The sequence below is a fragment of the Puntigrus tetrazona genome, chromosome 13 (genome assembly GCF_018831695.1).
Source record: "Puntigrus tetrazona isolate hp1 chromosome 13, ASM1883169v1, whole genome shotgun sequence".
Lineage (NCBI taxonomy): Eukaryota > Metazoa > Chordata > Actinopteri > Cypriniformes > Cyprinidae > Puntigrus > Puntigrus tetrazona.
This window is the reverse complement of record NC_056711.1, coordinates 24,664,926-24,690,378: the sequence shown is the minus strand read 5'-3', so window position 1 is coordinate 24,690,378 and position 25,453 is coordinate 24,664,926. Positions and strand designations below refer to the sequence as shown.

The 25,453-nt window shown below is 37.0% G+C and overlaps 2 protein-coding genes across 12 annotated transcripts in view; one reads left to right on the top strand and one right to left on the bottom strand.

Annotated features, from left to right (window-relative positions):
- LOC122356515 (regulating synaptic membrane exocytosis protein 1-like) overlaps positions 1-17,026 on the bottom strand; it is a 60,646-nt gene extending 43,620 nt beyond the window's left edge. For 5 of the 10 annotated variants that reach the window (XM_043255272.1, XM_043255273.1, XM_043255274.1 and 2 more), the window contains exons 1-2: positions 16,386-17,025; positions 14,373-14,447 (exon numbers count right to left, since the gene is read on the bottom strand). In XM_043255272.1, the coding sequence (XP_043111207.1) occupies positions 14,373-14,447; positions 16,386-16,552 (242 nt within the window). In that variant the 5' untranslated portion in view covers positions 16,553-17,025. The other 5 variants (XM_043255267.1, XM_043255268.1, XM_043255266.1 and 2 more) reach the window with 4 other exon arrangements.
- Positions 17,027-18,044: 1,018 nt separating this feature from the next.
- On the top strand, positions 18,045-23,074 carry asrgl1 (asparaginase and isoaspartyl peptidase 1). 2 transcript variants are annotated; one of them, XM_043254555.1, is made up of 7 exons: positions 18,045-18,146; positions 18,634-18,852; positions 18,938-19,080; positions 19,276-19,430; positions 19,940-20,061; positions 20,469-20,579; positions 22,871-23,074. In XM_043254555.1, the coding sequence occupies exons 2-7, from the start codon at positions 18,666-18,668 to the stop codon at positions 23,071-23,073; spliced, it is 921 nt and encodes a 306-aa protein (XP_043110490.1). In that variant the 5' UTR covers positions 18,045-18,146; positions 18,634-18,665; the 3' UTR covers position 23,074. The 2 variants fall into 2 exon arrangements, with proteins under 2 accessions (XP_043110490.1, XP_043110489.1); XM_043254554.1 differs by lacking the exon at positions 18,045-18,146 and adding an exon at positions 18,184-18,330.
- Positions 23,075-25,453: the final 2,379 nt, after the last annotated feature.

Below are 25,453 nucleotides of genomic sequence, written 5' to 3'. Positions count from 1 at the left end.
CACCATGACATGAGCCACAACTGTAACTCGCTGGCTGTGTGCAACGTTCCTGCGGAGGCTTTGGTCGGGGCCTGCACGCTGGCCCATTTATCATGTCCGCTAGGCCCCACGGCTCCCTACATGGGCATAAATCCACCCTATCTGTGCCAGGATGTTGTATGAAAGGACAGACGAGGGACAGAGATGTAGTGAAAAGGCTGCTGAGGTTGAGTCAGTGTAAATTCAACATCATTCACAGCGAATGCCGGGACAAATGTGCGTTTATGAGGGAACAGAGCATGTTGGCAGCCTGTGATGGAGCCATAAACGCAGCTCACAGGCAATAGCAGCTCCATTCATCCTCTAACACAAGAGGACAAATCTCAACACCACTCACAGGACATTTACGCTCTGCTCAAAAACAGTCAATTATGCAATTTATGTCAATAGCAGTACTGGACAAAATGATTAGAACACTAGTATTTTCACCAGCTAAAAAATGGTATCAAGTATTAAGTTATTTCTATTGATTACTGTAGAGTGTCAGTAGGAAATACAGTTTACATTAACAAACATTCATTTTGCCATTAATTGTAATAATCCTGTATACAGTATTTACTGGTATACATATATATATATATATATATATATATATATATATATATATATATATATATATATATATATATACTGAACACAAAATGTATATACAGAATTTATATAAATATAAAATACAATATAAACATGTTTATAAAACATTTTAAAAATCTGTATTTTACTACATTACTCTTTGTCTATTAAAAAAAGTGCAAAATAGCACATGCATTTCTCCTATATAGCATACTTCTAATATTTTGAGAACATGGATATTTATTCTGTAGACAAACATAGACTATTATCAATAACCCCAAAGTAGAAAAACAGCATCCCTCCTCTTAACATTGAATAACAAACTCGCATACCTAAAGTACCTAGGAGAAAGAAATAGTCTCATTACTCTTGATAAAAACATGCTAAATTTAGCTTCTTAAATGAATGCAGCACTTTGACTTTATTGGTTCCATGAATTTAAAGGCCTCTTATGATATGGCAGCTGCTCATGTTTTGCATTAAACAGCTGTTTAACTGCATTTTTTAAAAGGCTTTCTTTTATAAATCTAGCAAAGGGTGACTTCCACTTCTCACAAGGGGACCAAAGTCACTGAGGCCAAACTCGAATGATTTATCCCATCACCTGGAGATCAATGTATGAAAGTGAGCGGAAATCCATCAAAGTACACTATGCGAAAGCATCAGGAACATAGTGAGAAAAACACTCCCTTTTAATTTAGAAATTAAGCCCCCTTTCTAGATAGCAGCAGCTCCATGCAAACATAGACCTTATAAATAAACAAATGGGGTTTAAATTAACTTAATTATTGGGGCTTTTGATTTTGTTGTGCTTATATTGTGCACACAGAAAACCAATGCTTCTGTTGGGCACAGTGGGGGTTTAAAAAAAGGAGAAATCAATTAAGAGAGTAGAATAAAACAAATGTTAGTCCATTTCTTAAATGCCAATAATTTATAAGGTTTTAGAGATGCACTAATACTGAAAATCTAGGTCATATAATAATGCAGTAATCATTCTTTATTTAGCTGATGATCAAAAAATGCCCAGTATAAAAGTTCTATAACTTTTTGTCTAAATTCAATAAAAATAAAACACTTAATCGATTGTTTAAAAGCTGAAAAGCTAGGCATCAAAACATTATGACGTAACATATGAAAATTGCTTACTTTTAACAGCACTATTACATTATTAGTGTTTTTAAAGATTCTCTAAATAAGCATGTATAAATAAACATCCAATATGCATTATATAAACAGACAACAATAAATTAAAAATAATCTGAAAACCAAACTGCTAATTATATACTGTGCATCCATGAGTCAAGGAACAAAAGGCTAAAAAAAAAAACATTCAATCATTGATTGCCTTGTTTCCTATACAAAAAAAAAAAAATTTTAAGCTCAAAGTCATTTCCACAAATTATTTTATAGCACTGACTTCCTCCTCACAGTTTGCTCCCACTCTGTCTCATACTGCTTAAATATCCGGTTTTGACAATTATCCAAGGCAACGTCGTGGATGCTCAAGGTCCGGCCTCAATGTGTCTGTTGGCTGTGGCTCTTCAGGACTGGCTCTAGTACAGTTTGCCATTACTTCTACTCAGTCAGGCGCTGAGGCTGAGGATGGGGGTTGCCATCCTCTGAGTGGCACCATATGGTACCACGAGCAGTGCCGTGGCTGAGTCCTGCCTCCACCGGAACTTCCCCACCGAGGAGAGTGTTGACAGCGCTGCCCCCTGCTAACCCCACAGACCAGCCATGTGGCAAGGCTACGGAGCCGTTTCCCTCCCGCATTTCGGCAGCATTGTGTCTCCTCCTTCTTCATTTCACATGCTTGCAACGGTGCTTTCTGAAAACGGCCTGATTTTAGCTAGTTTTTCCTCTCTTAAGCGCTCTAGATAAACACGCACACACAAGCATATTCAAGCAAGACCTCTGCTGTTCTCGCTCACGCTCTGCTTTAAGTACTTGACTGTGCTGTTCTTAAAACCTTTGACGCCTCACTCTTTCATGTTTAGATTTGTTTTAGGTTTCATGGTTTTCTCTTAAAGACAAACATAGTCAGTTAGTTCGTCTTCATTTTTTTTAATACTTTAAATGACTCGCTGCTCTTCAAATATCTTTTATGCTTAGATTTGATAGTTTTATTATATCGATTTCATCATTTATTTTATTCTAGACCTAAACTTTCAATCTTACAGGTTTTTATTTGGTTATCTTTGAGACACAGAAGTGAACATCATGCTTGAGATAAAATGTGAGCGATATATTTAATTTCCAAGCAGACTGTAATTTGATTCTGGCACTTTATTAAAATAATGTGGAATGTAATTTTCACCACAGAACATGATCAAATACCATGAATAACAATAAAAAATTGCACTGTGAAATTACATTTGTAATTTTTTGTTATCATACAATTTAAAAAATGCACACTTCACATTTTTCAGTTTATGAAACCTTTGTTGAGTCTCTCAAAAAATTATTTTTTAATCTACATAAAAACTCTTGTCAGACCAACAAAATTAACCCAAATGTTGTCCCTAGCAGTCAAACGTGATATTTCATATTGTTGAAATGTTAAGGTTTTGTGAGTTTCCAGCATGCATTGCAGCATGAATAAACTATGTAGTTGCCGTTATTGGATTATTGTTTAATTTCACTTGCTAATTGCATTTTTTGTTGTTGTTTTATCTTTATTTTTAGTTATTTGTTGTACTGTGATGTAAAGGGTAATTTTTTTAACATTTGTTGATTGCCACCATTCTTGAGGTTAGTGTGTCTAGTTTTGAGGCATAGACTATGTTCAAACATTGCCATATGCCCATTTTCTGGATATTTTATATTGTGCAAATTTAAACAGCATTGTCTATTTATTATAATAACTTACATGCCTGTGGTTTGTAAACAAACTTTTTTCAAAAAACTGAAAAAATAAATAAATTCAAGATTCAAGATAATAAAGTGTGAGACACAACTTTTGTTGAGTGAACAAGTTGGTCAAAGCTGAGTAAAATCAAAAAAGCTGTGCAGAAAGTTTTTAATTTTCCTCTTTCACAGTGTTAATGAGCTATTCCCCTGTCATGCGTATTCTGCATCAGACCTTAATAGTGGGCAAATTAAATGTACTAATTTTCTGTATTACGTTTTATGGGTGTTTTTTGAGTTACAACACTGCATTGTGTGTATTAGGGTTAAAGGAAATTTGCATTTATATATGAAATATTGCATTATGATATCAGTGCTCTTAATCACACGTCCAGTGGAGATACTAGATGGCACAGAACATAGAGAAGGTCACATGACAAAAATGATGAGCACACAGAGGAGTGTTGTGCACGTCACATGACCAGCCGCTGCCTCCCATAGGACAGGTAGAGAGAAGCAAGTGTACAGCGGTGTCCTCATTATGCCAAACTGGAGATGCAGCAGAGAGTCGAGGGAGAGATGTTATGTCCTCTCTGTGCTCTTAAGGGTACAGTAACACTAACGTCTGGTAATCCAGCCATAGCTAACTATAGTATTCTTTCATTCACCCTCTTGTCTTTTGCCCGTTTATTATTGCACTTCCTTTTTTTCACAAGGAAGTTTCCAATCCCCTTCACAGATTCCCTAATGGGGTTCCTTTCTAGCCCTTTGTAACTAAGAGCTTTTTGCTGTCAAGAGCCTCTACTGTGAGCGAGTGGAACTCCGCAGCTGGTACATGAATACAGAACTGTGATATTTAAAGGGATAGTTCACAATGACAGTCCTGCCATTACTTGCTCATCCTCATGTCATTCCACTTTCGGAAAAAATCCTTTCTTGCACTAAATGGAGACATTTTGAAGCCCGCGTTGCTCACTTTTTTAAAATGCAATTGTACTATTATAATAGTAAGAAGAAAAAAGACACATAAAAAATGAACCCTGAGTCATGTGTTTTTAATAATGTAATCATTTCTATAATAATGAATATAATCATTTTAATTAAAAATTAAATATTAATACATTTGTCACTGATAATCCCAGGCTCCTATGGCAATGCAGGTTTACAATATTAGGATTTTTCTTTTCTTTTCTTTTTTTTTCAGGCTTACATTTTTCTAAATTCTGAAACAAAGCAACAACTACAATTGCTTACAACTTTGTAAAATTTAAACATGTCTTCTTTTCTTTTCAACAACATAAAAAAAGAGATTGTTTGGAGCGACACGAGGGCATTAAATGACAACTAAAACTTTGGATGGACTTCCTAAACAGCTCACAGTTTAAAACTGTGTGTGTGTGTGTGTGTGTGTGTGTGTGTGTGTGTGTGTGTGTGTGTGTGTGTGTAAAAAACACGAACATTGCTTTGTTCTTAGGTATAAATGCTAAAAACGTTTTTCAAGACACTCCGTTTCCAACAACAGTGTAACTGTCCTAATCAGCAGGCCTTTTCATTCACATTTGAGCTTAGCGGAGGAGCTGTACAGTGGCACCAGGACAATAACATTTCCCAGAACACCCTGGTGACGGCAGCAACTCTGTGCCGTTTAGACACCATCCCTTTAATAATGAATGGAGTTGAGCTTCAAATTCACAAGCAAGGGACATAGAGCGAGAAAGTGAACTGAAAGGAGTAAAGATATGATAACATTTTTTTTTTACCAGGGGTTACAGTAAATGTAGTAATGAATGTGAACTTGAAAGCTTGTACTCGACAAAGACAGAAAATAATAACCGGGAAAGGGAGACAGAAATAAATGTGTGAGCTTAGTAGGGTTTACTGAGGCATCAACTCAAGTGGCCACTCTCCTCTGTCAATAATCCAACTCATTACTTTTTCCCCTTAAACAGTCTTCGTGACACTCGCATTAGCTTTGACCGGCTAGTGTTTCAGTTAACAAACCTCATGAAAACACTTAATAAACCTGTCGGCCTTTAAAGCCCCCCGGCAAAATAGAGACCTGTCGTTAATTAGGGTGGTACATGAGATGATGATGATGTCTATTTTTACCCTGCTGCGAATTACCCTTTTACAAACAGATTAGAGTGGCTTGGAGGAGGAAGGGAGGTGTGAGATGGAGGGATGCGGGGGGAGAGAAGTGGGAAGAAAGAAACAGATGGAGAATATGTGCAGTAGCTGTTGCAGTGGAGTGGTGGATGCTGGGATCTCCTGATAAAGGTATCCATATGGCCTGGCTGTGCATCTACACAGGACCAGCACAGCCCAGTGGAGGCTCAGCATTAAACACACACCAGGCTATAGCATGATGCTAACCACACACATATACATACGCATGTAAACACAAGCTGTGCAAATACACACAAACGCACATGAAGCACCAGTTGGCTTTATATAAAACATGGCAGCAGCCAGTTTGAGCAGAACCCATGCCAGCAAACACACACATGCACACAATATAAGTCCAGCCACTGCGTTTACACCGGACCACATCCACATGAAGACCAACGGTTCAATAAACAACAAGTTTATATTGAATAACTTACGTTCAAGATATAATATCGACAGTTAGGTTGCATATTTTAAATCTCTGACAAACATAGTTGAAAAAAAATCTACAGAATTAAAGATTAGGCATCTCTGAGTAACAGCATTAGCTTTACTGAATGGACCAGTGTTTTTAACAAATCTTTAGAGTAAATGGTTCATTTTGGAAAAAAAAGTCCCTTATTTTCTGAATGAGTCAATCTTTTTGAACAAATCCTAAATGATTCAATGAATCTAATAAAAACACCACTTGATTCCAGTCTGAATGAATGCATAATTGTAATACTGTATAAATTGATTACACTCGTTTTAACGAAGAGGTTCACTGAATTTATTCAAATGACCTATTTATTTGACAGTCAAATAACTACCTCGTGGCATAACAATGCAACCGGCCAAAAGATTCACTTAAAAATTTACTCAACCATTCTTCTTCCTTGAGTTATGTCTTCAAGAGTAAACAAGGCTTATTATGCAATTATGTTTATGTGCTATCTTTACCCTCAAATGTAAACAAGGCTTATTATGTCAAGTATATTCTTAAGTACTCTCTAAAATGCAGAAGAATGGTTAAGTAAATGTTGAGCCACTGATGTCAGTGTTTATGGACTTTTTTTTTTTTACCAATGTTCAGTTATTACTAAGTTTCTGGACCTGGGAACATTTCAGTTGCATTACTGTCTATGGAGGGTCAGATAGCTCTCCGATTTCATCAAAAATATCTCAATTTGTTTTCTAAAGATGAAAAAAGGTCTTATGGGTTTGGAATGACATGAACGACAAAATTTTAATTTTGGGGTGTATTACCTAAAAAGCATATGCTGTTTTCGAATTGTCTGATGGCAAGGCAGTTTAGATTTTACTTACCTTTTTAGAAATAATAATTTTTAAGTAACAAAATTTTTTTTAAACAGTTAGTCTTAGCAGCATGCATCAGCATTATTGCTTATTTTGGTTCAATGTAGCTGTACTGTGTATTCATTGGTCTGTAAACTGGCACTTTGAAAAGATGCATTTATCATCTCACTTTATCTGTGTTGTTCTTTATTGTTTTGTTTTTCTTTTATGCTATATTATATGCATCAATCAAGGCACACTGTGTCACTTGCTACCATGCTACCATTTTTCTGCTCTGTCAGGTGTTGCAGTTGCTTAATTGCTTTGCTAACTTCATACCTGCTCAGTCCTTTTACCCAAATGTCTACACAGGCTTTGTTAATAAGCTCAGTGGTGATTTCAAAATATGTCGTAAGCCTGAGGCCACAATTTCCCTTATACAGACTCCAAAAAACATAAAAGTGTTTGAGACTGACGGAAAACACACCAGAAAACCTAAGGGTGCATCTATATAAAGTCTTTATAGCTTGTGAGCGCTCCTTGGGTACATGACACCATGGTTACAGCCCTTAAGGACAACGGGCTTCCCAGTGCTTCCACTCTGAGTCAGGTTGTCACCCAAGCCATCCCATGAGTCCAAGGTTTAACCCTGCGGAGCAGGTAGAGGACATTACAGAGAGAGCGAGTCTGTGAGCAGGAAAGAGGAGCCTCCAGGCCTTGCTAATGACATTTTCTCCTTTCTGCTGAGAGACACATGAAGGAGGAGATGGAAGGGATATCACTGCTGCTGCACTCTGACACTCAAATATGCCTCAAGACACACTAATAAGCTGCTAAAGTTAAAGTGGAGCAATAGTTGGGTCCTTGTGTGTGTTAGAGGTACAGATCAGGCTGTTAAGGCCTTGCAGACTCATACAGACATACAAACCTTTATTTGTACCTTTACATAACCATTAAATCATATATGATGTTAGGTACTGAATAAAACTTAAAATTCTGTGTTTATCTCACATTTGTGCTACAGACATTAAATTGTAACTTCGGAGGAGAAGTATACTGTTTTTCATTTCTGAATAATCTGATTTAAGATGTTTGCTTTATAGTGAATACAAAGAGCAAAAAACCCTAAAGAACCCCTAGACCTGAATTAAGGGAAAGGTCATATGATGTATTGACTGCCACTCAAAAGTACAATGTTAGTATGTTTTTTAAAGATTCTTCGAATAGTCTCTCATGTTCATAAATACAATGTATAATGTCATATAATGTAAAATGTAATTTATTCCAGTGATGGCAAATTTGAATTATCAGCAGTTATTAAGTCAGTCTTCAATGTCACACAATTCTACTGATTTGGTGTTCAATAAACATTTTTTTAGCAATATATTTGTGGAAACTGTGAAAATTATTTTTAGGATTACTTGAAGAATAGAAGCACACAAAAGAGCATTTATGTTAAATCGAAATCTTTTATAACATTAAAAGTGCCTTTACGGTCACTTTTGATTCGTTTAATGCATCCTTGATAAATAAAAATATTACAAAATAATAAAAATTACCACAGCCTTTTGAATGTTTTTGTATATTAAACTGTATTTATTTCTGTACAACTTACATGTAATACAGTACAGTACAATTAATTACTTTTTTAATTGATTGTCTTCTTGCCCCTGATCAGGATGAATCAGTAAAAAAAACTCTCTCCTCCTACCCTCCTAACCTTATTTTTTCCTTTGGATCATATAATGCACTCTATATCTTGCCAAACGTTTTATCTCTTATATAGAAGCCATGACAATTCCTTTCCAAGTCCTATTGTATACATTTAAAGGATAGACCAATCCGAAAATAATCAATTTGAGCATAAAGGTGTAAAGAGCAATTCTGGTTTCTGAAAGATGTAAAGTGACACAAACGGTGAAGCATCTCAGTACTGTCTAAATATCAACATTCCCAGCCAATCAAATGACAGGACCAGAAGTAACTCTTGTATAATATGCAGTAACCCTGCGTGAAAGTGACTGACTGGGCAGTAGCGCATGAATGATGTGTGAAACCTACAACGGACACTCTTCAATAGCAGAGCTGCTCAGACAGACCGTAAATCTCTGACAGAATCCACTCTCAGATGGAGCAGTCCCATGTGGGCTGGTGAAAATAAGCAACGAGAGAAAAAAAGAGGAAAAAACATCCATATGCCCATCCGCACGAGCAGCAGCCATGTCATTAAAACAAAACACATCTATAAATAGACAACCCACTCCCCTCATCCAAGACATCATGGTCCTCGCAAAAACCCTCCGGAATTCACACGACCCGGGGCAAAAAATGGCTGTGGATCTGATTGCCTCACACGTGCTGTTGGCTGAACACGTCAATGACGTTACTTTCAAATCAGGCCATGCATTATCTGCTCGTGCTGTTTTTACACAAATGCATGGATGCATAAAAGCACACACACATCTTCTCTCTGGGCGATTAAAAAAATCATTGATGCAAAAGGAACACAGAGCCACAGCTTTTTGGCCAGCTCAGGAGTAATACTGATGATGCTTGAGGAAAGTGACACTCTGCCGGGGAAAAAAGAGAGAGAACAGGGCCTACAGAACAAACCGAAATGCACATTCCTCCACGGGAGTGCTGTGTAACTGAAGCTCCAGGTGTTGGTGCCACACTTCACTGACTGACTGTCTGACTGACTGACTAACTGAAGACTCTGCTAATTAAAAAAAAAAAAAAACATACGACCGACAGAAGAAGCAGACGGGGTAAAAAGACAACTCAAAGCTGACAGTTCACCACAGTTGTGGAGCTTAGTGTCTGTTTTTGTTTGCAAATTGTCTACAGTTTTACATGACTCATTCTTCTGAAACAAACTTCTGAGGTAGTGGAGATAAGTTTACTGCCTGCATAAGTAACAACCTAACAATAAAACAAGTGATATTAATTTATATTGAGATGACGTACTATTGCCTCTAAAACTCTAAAAGTCTTTTTTCCCAAGACAAGATGTGTTTTTTTTCTCAGTAAACAACCACTTAGAAACCAACCTGTCGAAAAAAAAATTCATCAGCACACTGCAGCAACTGCATAACTACATTCTGACAACCACTACGTTGTGCATAAATATATTTGGTACAGAATTAAATATAATTATGCAAAAGTTAATTCCAATCGTCAAATTTGATTGGCTTACTAACTGGCGTTTCAGGATTAATGGTATACATTTCAACAGGGATGTTTCATTCTCAATTCAGATATCTATGGTGAGGTGGTCTTTTTGCAGGTTACATTGTTACACCAGTAGGTGGTGACAAGTGACTTTATTAATGAGTCACTGGAACTGTCATTCAGATGATTCATTCAAAACCCTGATTCATTCAGGAACAAAATAAGTGACTTATCATTCTAAATGAATCAGTGAATCATTCACTCAACCCATTAATTCTAAACACTGTTCATTCAGAAATCATAACATAACCATCAATGTTGTTACTGCAACATGCACGTTATATTTATATTTAGCCTTAAAATAATAAAATATTTTATGCCTTAAAATGCAGTATAAATAGGCAGCTCACTTGTTTCTGGAATAACATTATGGACTGACATTTCTAAAGACTTTTCCATCAACTTCCAAAAGCTCTCACAGGTCTTGCCCTAGACCAAAACTGATGAGCATCAGAAGATCTTACTGAAAACACAATTCATCTGAGGATAGACAAAGTTAGAAATCAAATTACTAAGAAACGAGTGGAGGTGCAGGGATAAAAAAATGTCCCGGCATGCCTACACATGCTACATACTGGCTTTCTCCATGGGACAAATTCTCACAGGAGGGTTGGCGGGAACAATCATGACACATTGTTTATCTGGAAATATCGGCCAGGCAGCAAAGGAAGCTTCAATCCATCTCTCCAGTCATTTAATCATCTCCCTTACAGTTTAAACATTGGTTTAGTGACATATTCATTCATTTTCTGAATATAAGACATATGCGCTAAACAGAGCCTAACAGTTTGTCCCACGTAATGCCATGAGAAGATGCAGCATGTCAGGAGAGATTTTGTTAGCATCACATAACCTAATCTGCAGAAAAGTGCCCTCTGACCCTGCTTTGGGAAAGTCCTACTACTCCGGGTTTGTGTGTAAACAGCTCACAACATACTCTCCAGCAATACGGCGACAGATGCCAGCTGTAATTCCCCTTACTTTTATGTGTTTCTATGCTAAAAGGTCTTACTTCCCTAGCAGACCCATTATCCAACAAAACATTTGTGCTCTAAACAGCCTGGGTCGCTGACACCACAGCACAAGTATGGGTGTATTATTACAGTGCATGGTGAGGGGTCCCTGTCGGCTTGACTGCATATTTTTGTGAGTTGGTGAGGAAATGAGCGTGAGTGTGTGTGTGTGTGTGTGTCCTAGCACAGTTAACCAACTGGAGGAACAGATGGACTCCCCACTCTCCTTGTTGTGAAGAAACACAGCCTTCACACACACACACACACACACACACACACACACACCTCAAAGCAGCATTTAACTCTAAACGGGATATGCTGACATGTTTATGTGGGTCTGTTCATACATTTAATTATAATACTCAAACAACATTTGTTTCAGAGTGCTCATTATCTGATTGCATAGTAAGCATTTTTTTATTAAACATGGAGAAAAGTAAAGTTTTGCCTCAGACAGATGCTATCTGTCTAACCAGGTACTGATGACTGATATATAATTGCATATTTGGAAATGATTTTATTATTTTTGTTTTGGATGCAAATATATTTTATATATGTTTTTCTTTATTATATTTATCACCTTGGGTTTTCTTTACATATACATATACATACACACACACACACACACACACACACATATATATATATATATATATATATATATATATATATATATATATATATATATATATATATATACATATATATTAATCCTAAGGTTTTCAGCATTATCTGGTCATGCTATTACAATTTAACTAGTACACTTTAATAAAGAGAAAATAAAAATGACACAGGTAAAATATTCAAGTTTGGCTAGCATTATGCCAATGCGGTTCAGAGTTAAACTGCATAATTCAGTTTAAGCAGCTCAGTTTGAGCAGGTCATATAAAACGTACAGCAATCAAACCCACAGCCACTCCAGCATCTGTATGCAGAGGCCTACAAAAGACACACTCGGTAATGCAGTCGGGCCACTGCCTGAACAAGTGAGAAAGTAATTGAGTGGGAGCCGGAGAATTAGGAGCATGACTTTAGCACATGCCAACCCGTGAGCTCAAGCTCATCCTTCTGAGGCCTGCTGGTGGGTGAGAGCAAATGGATTCGGAAGGCTTGTTCTCCAGTGGGTGCTAATGTATGGACTAGGGCGCTATTAAAAGCCACTACTGTGTGATATGCCTGTGCATTTAATTATTTATCTATTCATGTATTCCTCCTCTTTTTAAAGGCTTTTTGTCAGTTCTTGTGTCTAAGCCAGAAGCACAGGCTAGAGGAGGAGTGGGGCTCAAGAGAATAAGATTACAATAAGAGCAACTCTCTGTTTGATCTTCAGCAGAATAGACCTGCCTCAAATACACCCCATCTACTAAATCCCTTGCTCAACAACAATATTTCTAGGCCATAAGTCTCTGGTAGGTGTACCTAATCAAGTACATTCTGCATATTCTTATGGTCCAGAAGTAATAATGATAATGGTTCGAGCCAATAGCTGCAAGGATGATGTATATTTTCGTGGGCCAAAACCTCGAAAATGTATGGAATACCTTTTCCGCCACTGAATTGAAAAAAATTCTTGCAACTTTTAATCTCACAGTTCTGACTTTTTTCCTCAGAACTGCGTTTTACAAACTTGCAATTTTGAGTTGTAAAGTCACAATTATGAGAAAAAAATTCTGAACTGCATGATATAAAGTCACAAGTAACTTCATATCTTGCAATTTTGACTTTATAACTCGCAATTGAAGTTTATATTTCACAATTGTTCGAAAATGAGAAAAAAATAATGAGTTTGTATCTCGCAATTGTGAGAAGAAAAAACTGAATTGTCAGATAAAAAGTCACAATAACATTTTTTTTATTTTAATAATAAACTCAAGCTCAAGATATTTTTTATTCCACCACATAAAATATATCCGTAATAGCTCTTGTGATTTTTTTAGCGAATGTTAACAAGTGGCCAACGCTATGGGAAAATGATTTTTTTTTAAAGAGCTGTCATAGTCACACGCTTATAACCTACGGTTAGCATTTTATTTCTACTGATTTTATTCAGGCTTCAAGTTGAGTTTATTTGTGAAGACTATCATGATAAACAAAATGTGTATGAATCAAAAACTTATGTTGGTCTGCATTATTCCAAAATCCAATGAAAAAAAAAAATCCTGTTGGGTTTTTGTTAAGGGAACCAGGGCAATGCTAACTTCTGGGTTGGCCTACAAAAAAACATCATTACTGCAGCACTTTACTGGGGCAAGTTCTTGATCAGGCTGATGACATCACAAATGACCCCATCCAGGGACTCTACACAGAAACAGATGTGTTTTGGCCAACTTGCCCTATAATCCTAAGCCTTTTTGATCCTCTGACCCCTCCAGAGACCAGAAAAAGCGAGTGGGAGTGAGATGTTCTCTATCTGTTGATACGATCAACACCGCAGCTGAGAGAACCAGGGCAATACTGGTGTGCATAAATAATTTAACATAGCATAAATATTACTCTGTCAGCACTCTAAAGCACCACCACAGGTGCCAGGATTTGTTTTCGTGTTTTTGCAAGAAAAAATAATAATAATGCGACTGTAAAAAAATTTGATTTACAACACAGTGCCACTCTCAGGAGTTTCAGCATGACCCCAATGAAAAAAAATCGGAAATAAATAAATCAGTAACTTAAAGCGTTAAAGAATGGCACAACAGCATGCACAACATGTTACACTCATTTTAAGTTATACTTCACCGATTTCATTCTTCACGAACCCAAAAATACCAGTATAGGGCACCTCCTTGAGGTAAATCCTGACCTTTCATTCACTCTCATGTATGACTCCTACATTTTGAGGCAGTGTTGTCAAGACCTCATTGTCTGACATTTATAGAAATTGCAGTCATAACAGTCAGAAAACAGAATGACTAATATAACAAGGCAACAGCCATTAGACCAGTGGTTCTCAATCATGGGCTAGGCAGAGTTCCAGAGGGGAAGTGTTAGAAGTAATCAAATTTACTTGAAAAAAAAACACTTAAATATATCACTCAAAATGGAGATTTTCTGGTTTATTTTTATCACAACATAAAGAAAGCTTTAATAGGAGGACCTTTAAATACCATGTTGGACAAAAGAGGGCCATGGAAGCAAAAAGGTTGAAAAACACTGCACTATAATGTCTATCATTTATTTACAACAAACTCCATTATTAACTTACTGCATGTAAACTTGACTGAGACGTTTACCTGATGTCGTTCTGCTGAGGTGGTTTCTTGTTTCCGACCAGGTTCACCGTTTTTGCTTGTATGGGTTTTTCCTCTCTAAAACGAACAAACACATTTTAGACGGTGACAGGAAATCATTTAGAAATAAATCTCAGCTCTTATGCATAAAAAAAGTAGTTGTTTTTTTTTTTTAAATAACTTTTTCTGGTATTACCAACCTTCACCCAACATGCATTTTCGTAAAATGAAGTCGTAAAGACAAAACATCTCCTTTTGTAAACAATACTGCAGCGTTATTTTTAAAGTACAGCTCGTGCAAAAAAATGAAGTTTCCGTCTGCAGAAATGAAAAACTACAAAAACATTTGTATATATATATATATATATATATATATATATATATATATATATATATATATATATATATATATATATATATTTCACAGGAAAAAAGTCAGCCATACAGGTTTGGAATGACATAAAGATGAATGAATGATGACAGAATTTTCATTTTTGTGTGAACTACGCCTTTAAGCTAGCACAGTATGGTTGTATTTCTGAATGCCTCAAAAGCGTTGTGAGGTCGACCTCTAGCTTCTGCTTCAGGACAGAAGTTAATCTGAGAGTGAGGAACTGTCCGATTCAAACATCCACCTCGTGACACACAGAAAATAAAAATCAGAGGTTGTTTATCAGCACACTAAAACAGATTAGCACACAGATCTAATTCGACGATCTTTCGCTTCTTTCTAAGAGAAATACTGGGTAAATGAGGCTGAATTCAGTGTTCATTTGACCTGTGACCTAATCGAAAACGCTGTTATTTATTTCTCTTCAAGAAGAGTTAAGTAACAAAGAAATTGTATATACAAAGATTGAGAAATTAAATAACTGCATGGTTATTTCCTATGAGTAATATAGGACAAGAAGTGGTTAAGTTATTGATTGTAGCTTCTCAGTGAACCAATTTAAGATGCATAAATCTCAAGGTGGCCAACAACTAATGTAATATAAGCAATGATGGCTTCTAAATGGCAGGTGGACAGGAAGCCAAGAAACATCTTCACACTCATGAGAACAGCACTGAAGAACCACAAACAGCCATTCAGAATAAAACTTTATAAACCATCCTACATGTAAACTAAAGTGTCTGTCGTGAAAACATCTGTTATTTTCATACTGGTTTTCATTTAATGTACTTATTAAGGCTTTTTTCTACTGTAAAGTGAATACTGTTGTTATACAAATGAAGTTATTATTAATGCAAAAAATATAATCAAGTGGATCTAACAAGAAAAGAAAAAAAAACACATAAAACTATGACTTCTGCTTCTACTCAATCTGTGAGTTATGCTCACAGTACAATCAGGGAAGATTTCAATGAATGGGTTAAGGATTCTGACGATCATGATGACGAGGCACGGAAATATTGTCGTGACCAGGCAGGAATCCTGACACTGGTGGCGAATAGTGCGGAAAATGTCCACTAACCTATTCAAAAACAAAACGTGTGACGTGTCGAATAAATGAACTAATAATGTGACATGACATGTGTGCTGCCTGAAACTAATCCATCGCACGATGAGGTGTAAAACAGCGGGATGCATCGAGTTGTGGATATCTCGCATGTCGACACACCCCTCTCTCTCCGACAGCTACACCTGTGACCGGTCACCTGGCCTTTCATTACACAGGCCGGTTTCATATGGATGTGTATAAATACGCAAGCGGTGCTCGTAACAGGTGTCCATAAGGATGGAGAAAGTGGACATACATGGCCAGATTCATCCATCCACCCACCCACACACACACTCTGTCTCTCTCTCTCTCTGTCACACACACATACATACATACACACACACACACACACACACACACATAGAAGCTCAGGTGCAGGCGTACAGCCTGATGGCTTTATTAGTAGGCTATTGCAAACAGATGCACCTACAGAAACCATCACAAGCTGTTTGCCTTTTGGTCTCCAGAAGCAGCACAAATACTACAAGCAGGCTCCCTATGAAGCGTGATGTCTTACTTGAGCATGGCCTCATCCTTTGCCTCTTCCTCCCTCTGCCGAATCATCACAGCCATGATAATTTTCCTCTCCTCCTCGGTGAGGTGACTGAGGTCCGGTAGATCGGGCATGGAGCTCTGCGTTGTGGGTGGGCGAGGGCCGCCGCGGGGCCCCACCGAGGCGGACATATTTTACCCCTGTAAGATCGGTGCACAATCCCAGCTATGTAAACCGCTATTCAGGACATAGTCCGATGGCTTATCTGCGGTTGTCGCGAGCGTGGCGAACCGTTCATCGTTGCGGCGGGCACCCACGGTTGTGCTTCTCTTCCTATACGGCTTTTTCTCCTGTCTCTCTCCCCACCCCCGCCCGCCCGCCTGCCTCTCCCCTCCAGGTCCAGTTAAGGGTAGTCCATATCTGATCCGGAGGATAAGTGCGAGTCGACGAGGGGGGTCTTGCGCTTGCTGCCGAAGCCGCCTCGGTGCTCGGGCACTCGGGCGGGATGATGGGAGCAAAGGCGGAGTCCGCGCGGCGCTCTGTTTTCCGAGCTCGCGCTGCTGCTGATGCTGCCGCTGTCAGGGAGACGGAATAGTCAATGGGACCGCAGCCCCTCGAGCGCGCGCACGCCTCCTCGAGACGGCCGCGCCGCGTGCACTCTCATTTGAGAATGGGGGCTCTGCACGCGCGCACAGCATCCCATTTTCGCTCTCCAATCACAGCGCGCTGGTTATGCGCAGATGCGCCGATGAAATTGAGAGCAGCGTGTTGCAAGTACAAATTCAGCACGCAACAGATGAGTGGATAAAATACAAAAACAAAGGTATACTGCAAATTGCTGACTGCAAAGTGAAGGTTTAAATATTTGAAATTGAGAGTTCATATGAAAGCTGAATAAATAAACTTTTCATTGATTTATAATTTGTTAGGACATGAGAGTATTTGGCTGAGAGATACAACTAGTTTAGGTCTGAAAATATGAAATATGAGGATGCAATAAAAAAATAAAAAATAATAATAAAATAAAAATATAGAGAAATCGCCTTTAAAGTTGTGCAAATCAAGTTCTTTAATTAGCATATTACTAATCAAAAAAAAGTTTTGATTTGGTAGGAAATATCCTAATGATTTTTGAAAATAAAATAAAATACAAAAAATAATAATAATAAATATATATTTATATTTATATTATATTTAAAACAACTTTACATTTCACACATTTGCACAAACATGTATAAACGAAAAATTACAGTAGCGTACCTTCTGTAACAAATCATATTAAAAAGTGAACAGTGAAAGTAAATTGCGATTGCGTTTTTATGTGAGATTATGTGAGATATTAATTATTCTCTCGTGTAATGTCCCAATTTGCTAAAACTGTCGCTCTGCCATTTCGTGCAAGTCGTGCAATTGTGTAACCATAAAACTACTTAATAATCATGCTGTAAAACATTACTGTTGCAATTAGCTACCATTTAAAATTAAAAATATTTTTTCTAAAATAAATTGTCTGAATTAAACTTGAGATAATATATATAATTAATCTTGCAATTAATAAGTAACATTACATTTCAGCGTTTTTATTTATTTATTTTTTCCGGTTGCATGTTTTTTTCCGGTGAGGACTGGTGCAGTGGACTTTTATTTTGGTGTTTGGTAGCTGTAATGACGTATATGGAGCAGGTTTATTTGTTGTCCCTGTTACACCATCTACAGGTTCGTTCGGTTTTTTTCTGCACATGTGCTATCCGTGTTTGCGTATTCTTGTCGTTAGTCGTTAATCTGGTAAGGAATCCTCTGCTAAATATCCTTATTAATTTTATGCAAGTGTAGGCAGGTGCACAGAATTACAAAAACGCTGTATTTAGATTTGGTCATCAGTTAAGTGCGATGAATGTTTACCCCTGTTCCGGATGACTCACATTGGGGCACTTTATTTGATGACGGCTGATTACAGACTGTAAAATTAGTGAGTAACGCAATTTGACATGTCATTGTAAATTACTGACAGTATAGCAATTCATTATTCTGACGTTGTAGATTGCACCTTTTGAAATACTGTTGACAAATATATTGTACTTAGTGTATGTATATGGGTAGGGCATCTTAGGGTCAAATGGGTATAGAATTTAGCTTTATGCATCTTAAAGAATAATTTTATGTGTGTTTTAGGTCTGATATAGGTTTAAATGATTAGGTTTAAATTAAACTATCAGCGTGATTGTGAGTGGCATATTGCTTTTTATTTATTTTTCTAAATTTGTCTTCTCAGTATTATTCTCAATCAAGTATTTGTGGACGGCTATGCTGCCTGTAGTGGTGGTGCACGGAGGCGCTGGTCATGTTCCCAAAGAAAGAGCTGAACTCTCTACTATTGGTGTAAAGGAGGCAGTCAGGACTGGGTATGCCATCCTCCAGAAAGGTGGAAGTGCCATGGATGCTGTGGTTGAAGCAGTGGCCCTGATGGAGAACAACCCGAGATTCAATGCAGGTACTCATCATACTTGACTTCACACCTTATACCTAATACTACTTTAAGGGTAAGCACAAAAGTCGGGTTATGCCGTATGTCATAGGTCGGGGATCAGTGCTAAATGTGAATGGGGAGGTGGAGATGGATGCAATTGTAATGGATGGCAGGACTCTAGAAAGTGGAGCTGTTTCAGCGGTCCGAAGAATTGCTAACCCAGTGCAACTTGCCAGGCTCGTCATGGAGAAGGTATTGTTGTAAAATGCATAGCATATTCCCAAACGCTGTGTATAACCACCATGCGAAATTTAGTTTTGAGTAATCTACAGTTACCTAGATTAAAAACAAAAAGCGTTAGATACACTATATGCTATCAGATGCTTTTTGCAAACATTTAAAATAATCAAAGTATGAATGTAAATAATGTCTGTCCTTTATTTGGAGACCACACACTTGTGTCTGACAGCTGAAGGGGCCTCTAAGTTTGCCAGAAGCATGGGTGTACCGGAAGTGCCTGAGGAGTCATTGATCACAGACTATGCCAAGATGCGCTGGAAGAAGAATCTGCAGCCAGATGCCAACCCTGTGGAATGCCAAATGTAAAGCTTTTATGTAATGAAAACTGGTACAAAGTGCTGACATAAAGTTTTTGGCATAAGATGTCTAATGTCTAGAACTTCTACTAAGAAGAAAACGTCGCTAGCAACAATAGTTAAAGGGATAGTTTACAATCAGTTTCTTCAGACCTGTGTGACTTTCTTTCACAAAAGATTATATACACTACTGATCAAGAAATTATTTGTTTTAGCTGTCTCTTATACTCAACAAGGCTGCATTATTTTAAAGAGTAAACTGTCATATTGTGAAATATTATCAGATTGTATTTTTTTATATATATTTTAAAGTCCAATTTCTCCTGTGATAGCAAAGCTGAATTATTTATTTATACAAGTGTAAGTACAATTACAATTACAACATGCTGTTTCTGTTTCTCTACTTTATCAGATTTTTTTTTCCTTTTGATAAACTATTCCTTTGTTAACAGATTATTTAAAACATTCTGTTCATGTGTGTGTTTGTAAAGCTGTTCTGTATACATGCGTTTTAGGGGCAAGATGGGAACAGTTGGTGCCGTAGCTGTGGACAAAGACGGGAACATTGCTTGTGCCACATCCACTGGTGGAATGATAAATAAAATGGAGGGTCGTGTGGGAGACACTCCGTGTGTTGGTAAATCCAAACTGCTTTGTAATGTATGTCAGGGGCCTTGGTTTTATCTGCACCACAGAACTCCAGTGTTGGCTTTTTCAAGGTTGCAGCCTACGAATGGCTGTCTTTGGAAAAATTACGCACACATTCACAAACAAACTAGGCAGCTGATGTGGCAGGGATTGAACTCTGACCTTTGGACATGCAAGAATGTGTGTAATTTTCAGCTGCTCATGGGAGCTTGTTGCCTGCTGAGTTAATATTCAAACCACAGATCTAATCCTAGTTCAGCACACCACACATACACGCTAGCGAATGATAAAAACTGAGCTGGGTAAACAGGAAAGTAGGTATTGTCTGATTTAGTGAGTAAAAATGTGTATAGGAAAGATCTCACTTGGATTTGTGTTTCTTCTTCTGATTCTCAGGGTGTGGGGGCTATGCAGATAACAATATTGGGGCCGTCTCACCCACAGGCCATGGGGAAGCTATCATGAAGGTCACGCTGTCTAGACTCATTCTCTTCCACATGGAGCAAGGCATGTGTTACAACTTATTTAAGAAAAATAAACAAAGCTTTGCTGCCTTTTTCTTATTATAACAAATTTACCATATTTGTTGCATATTATATATTTATATTATGCTATATCAACTGAAACTGAACAATTGCGCCGGTACTATGCTACAAAAGCAAGCTGCTTTGACAGAAGTGAATGAGATCAATCCTTAGTTTCAACATTATTTGTTCTTCAAACATTCCTCTTTAAAAGAAAAGTAGCATCATATTTTTGACCCACATTTGGGTTTTGACCACTAACAATGTATACATTTGAAAAATTTACTAGTGGAGCCGTATTGAATTGAAATCTCTAAAACTGAACCATATAGTTTAAGTTTTAGACTTAATAACTCAATATCTAAAAAGTCATTAAGAGATTTTTTTAATAAATATCTTGAAAGTGGTGTTCCATATTTGTCACTGTATAGTACATACTGAACAAGGAATGAAAACGTTGATCAGAACAAAATAGCAAGTTGTCTCTTACAACTAGATTTGGATTGGAACTTAAATTGTAACACATTAGATTGTATTCAAACATGTTAAAGTAAAACTATACTTCCTAGAAAAGGTTACTGGAACTGTAGAGTAATAATATATAACTGGGCACAATTGCAAGAGCTTCACATTACGATTGGATCGAAATGAATGATAATTCCATTGCTATAGTACGTTTAACTTGACGGAATTATCACTGTATATAAAGTAGGTTATTTGGCTGTTCCTGTGTACTGTACAGTTGTACTCTATTGTTTTATTACTGCATAGCCAATAGAATTGTGGCATATTGGACTATAAATCAGTCTGTACTGTAATACTGATTTAGAAGCAACAAGTATATTGCCATGAACTTATATGAGTGGTTCACATGTGCCCATGATTAGCTGTGCAATCAATTCCTGGCACATTTTAGTGAATAAATAGCTTGAAATACTGCAGCTACACATTAACTGGAGATCTATGCCCTTATCAATATGCCTGACCTCAAGTCTGTTTAGGTAAACATTATTCACTTCATTGGTCTGAGTAATTTGAATCGGTCTCATACAATGCTTTACATAAAACCACCTCCAGCACCATTTACAGGTGTAGAGCTGTCTCAACAGTAAAGTGAAGATTAACTTCCCTGCACATCCTCAGAAAGACATTTCGCATAACATGGTCTCATTACCTAGCCAGTATGTTATAGTTTAGGTTAGCCTTTGTTTTTTGCTGAAGGCATCTGTGTCTGCTTTTGCCTTGTGTGTGTGGAAATGCAACGGGAAGTGTTTTCGCTGAAGCAGCAGAGGTGATCTCTGCTATGTGTGTGTGTTTATATGGGCAGGTGTTAATAAGATTCATTTGGATCTCACCTAAGATCTGATCCTTATAAACCATATCATTTAAAGGTATGATATAGTCAACCAAAAAGAAAAATTTGCAGACAGTTTACTCACCTTTAGCCCATGCAAGATGTATGAATTTGTTCAAAAATGGATCCTTTGCAGTGAATGGGTGCCATCAGAATGAGAGTCATAACTGCTAAAAACATCACAAAAATTTACAAGTAATCTGCACAACTCAAATCCATCACAACAGCTTGTAAAGCAAAAAGCTTACAATCAAAAAAAATCTACCAAGACATTTTTACCAGTGTCTTCCATCTAACACAAAAGTCCATAATATTGCTTTAATCTAGTCTGAATTTGAACAAAATTATGCACAGATCATGCCCCCGATTGCAAGTAAAAACAGCCCAAGACAGTTCTGAACAGAGCTTGCAGATTTAGCTGTGGGAGGAAAGTAGGGGAATGACGTTTTCCACTAAAGGAAGCATTATTATGGACTCATATTTTATCCAAAAGTGACGTTTGGAGTCAAAATGCCAGATTTGCACAGCTTTTTACTTCACAAGATGTTAATTAACGGGCCGTAGTTGAATAGATAAATAGTGGATTATCAAGATGTTTTTTAATCAACTGTTTGGACTCCTATTTTGATGGCACCCATTCAATACAGAAGTTCCATCGATGAGCAAGCAATGCTAAATCTCTTTTGATGAAGAAACATCTAAATCTTGGATGCACTGTGGGTGAGTAAACATTTAGCAAATGACCATTTTAGGGTGAACTATTCCTGTGAAAATGTGTTTCCCTGTTGTGCATTACATGGTCATATACATCTGGCAGAGAGACCTAGAAAGATACTACCATGTACTTCTTAGTCCACTGATTTTATTATTATTATTTAGTACAGGTTCAGTTAAGTGTGTGTGTTTTTTATATTCTCTAGGCAAGACCCCAGAGGAAGCTGGTGACCTGGCCCTTACGTATATGAAGGAGCGAGTGAATGGTCTTGGTGGGGTGGTGGTGGTAGATCCAAAAGGAACCTGGGCAGCTCGGTTCAGCAGTTTACAGATGTCATGGGCCGCTGCCCAGCAGGGCGAACTCCACCATGGACTAAATCGTGGCGAACACTTTGTTGAGCCTGTATAAAATATGTGTGTATGTGTATATATATATATATATATATATATATATATATATATATATATATATATATATATATATATATATATATATATAATATGCATGCATGCATGCATGCACACTCTCAGGCACATTTTAGTTGATTACATTTTACAATCAATATTTAATACAGGCAAATCAGTGTCTAAATACCTACATACCTCATTATGCATTTTTACACCTAACAATATAGTACCTCTTAAATAGACTGACTGACAAAAAGCTATTACAACACTCCTTTTTGAGGGCAGTGTTAACTGTCGTTATTGGTAGTACTGTATTTTCTCCACTAGATGGAGGTAAAATTATGTTTTTGGAATAAAGTGAATTTAATTTGTTGTAAGGTGCAATGAACATTTAAAGAGATAGTTCACTCCAAAATGCTAATCCTGTCATCATTTACTCACCCCTGGAGTTGTTCCAAATTAATTTGTTTCTTTCTTTATTTTGTTGAACACAAAATAAGATGTGTCGATAAATCTGGTAACAAAACTTTGGTTTCCATAGCTTGAGCATAACTTCAAAATATTTATAACTTATGTTAATAAATTTTAACAAAATAAAAAATATTGGAAGAACCATACCTTTAATATAGATTGTAAAATAAATGTTATACATATTTAGCTTATTATATATGAATGTAATAGTAATAATAATATATAATATTAAAGCAGTAAAGATAAAAATGTGGTACATGTACTGTAAATGGCACCCGTGAACCTATGTCAGACCTATATCTATATCTTGGCAGACGTACCAGACTGGTTTTATTACTGATTTTGAAGAACAGAAATCATGATTCATTCCTAAAGTGGTTCAGTGTATCATTTCCTTCTGAAAGAGAAAGCAGCTTATTAAAGCACAAATTATTTTTAACTGCTAGATCATTTTGAGATTTAAACAAATAAAGCAGCAGCTTTATCTACCTTTTTCCTTAACGGGGAAGTAAGCCTATGGGTGGGGCTTCCGGTTCGTTAGACGCTATAGGTAAAAAACGAGGAGATTAACAACATGCAGTAAACAATAAAACTGTTTGCACTACAAACCAGTGCGTTCATAATTAAGATAATACATTAAAATAGCATAAGGCACACCGATTTGCAATATCAAGCAGCTAAAAATAGCTGGATGCGGGTGAGACTGGAAGCTATGCCCATAGAATTTAAAAATGGCGATGGCCATTTCTTCATTGGATAATGGTCTATATGCTGAATAAACTTTGTAACATGTTTTAAGTGTTGGTGTCATCACACCATTTAGACTGATTATGATGGCTGAACTTCTGTTGGAAGGTGAAAACGTGTTGTTGTGGGTCGCTATTTTAAAACTGACACTGATAACATCAGTTCTGTTGTTTTCATCTACAGTATGGTGAAGTGGCGTGGCCTTCGAATCTTAATGCTCTGACCCTCATGACAGTTTAAGTACACAAGCTCCTGCTTATTGTGTCAACACACAGGCCAGCTTGCAAGTTCCAACTGTGAATTGTCTTTATAATGATCAACAACCCCTAAACCAGTTTTTCTGCCCTCGGCGGTCAGTTTGTGTTCAAAATATTCCACACGGGAGCATGCAAAACACCATCAACTTTTGTCCTCTCAAAGACACAACCGACAAGTCATGACCTTTCTGTCCTTTTGTGTCTTATTTCACCCTTAAATATGCAGGAACATTAAAAAAAATGCAATAAATGTATATTAAATAATATGACACTAGCGTAAAACGATCAGCCTTTACCTCAAGGTCGATAACCTTTGCATGGAATGGTGCCATGTTACTTTTAGATTAGCTACAGTTTTTATATCACTTTACCTGAATATTACCTAAAGGGTAAATATATTTTATATTCACCTGACTGAACTGCATCTATTTTGGAGTGAATACACTTAGCCATACACGATGTAATATACTAAGAAAACTATACATTTGCAAATATTGTGTAAACAAATCTGCATACGAAATGAACTAAACATTACAAGTGATAATAAATCAGATGCAGTGCATTCATTTTAAATTTTGATTTTGCATTTATATATTTTTGCTGAGACTTTTATCCAAACAGGCACTTGGATATTCCTACAATTTTCCTGTCAGATTTATTTATTTATTTAAAAAAAAAAACAAGCTAGATCGGAGATGAAAAGCAAAAAATATTCGGTGTTTTTGTTTTACCTGCGTGGATTTAATCGCAATACAAAACACTTGTTTAAAATATTCAAATATAACAGCGCAGCGGTCAAGGGGTCATTCAGTGAACGTAAACGCTGGCACCATCATGGTTACGAGCGCTTCGCCCGTTGATTGGTCAGCGTTCGACAGCGAGGACAGAAACGGGGCGGGACTTAAC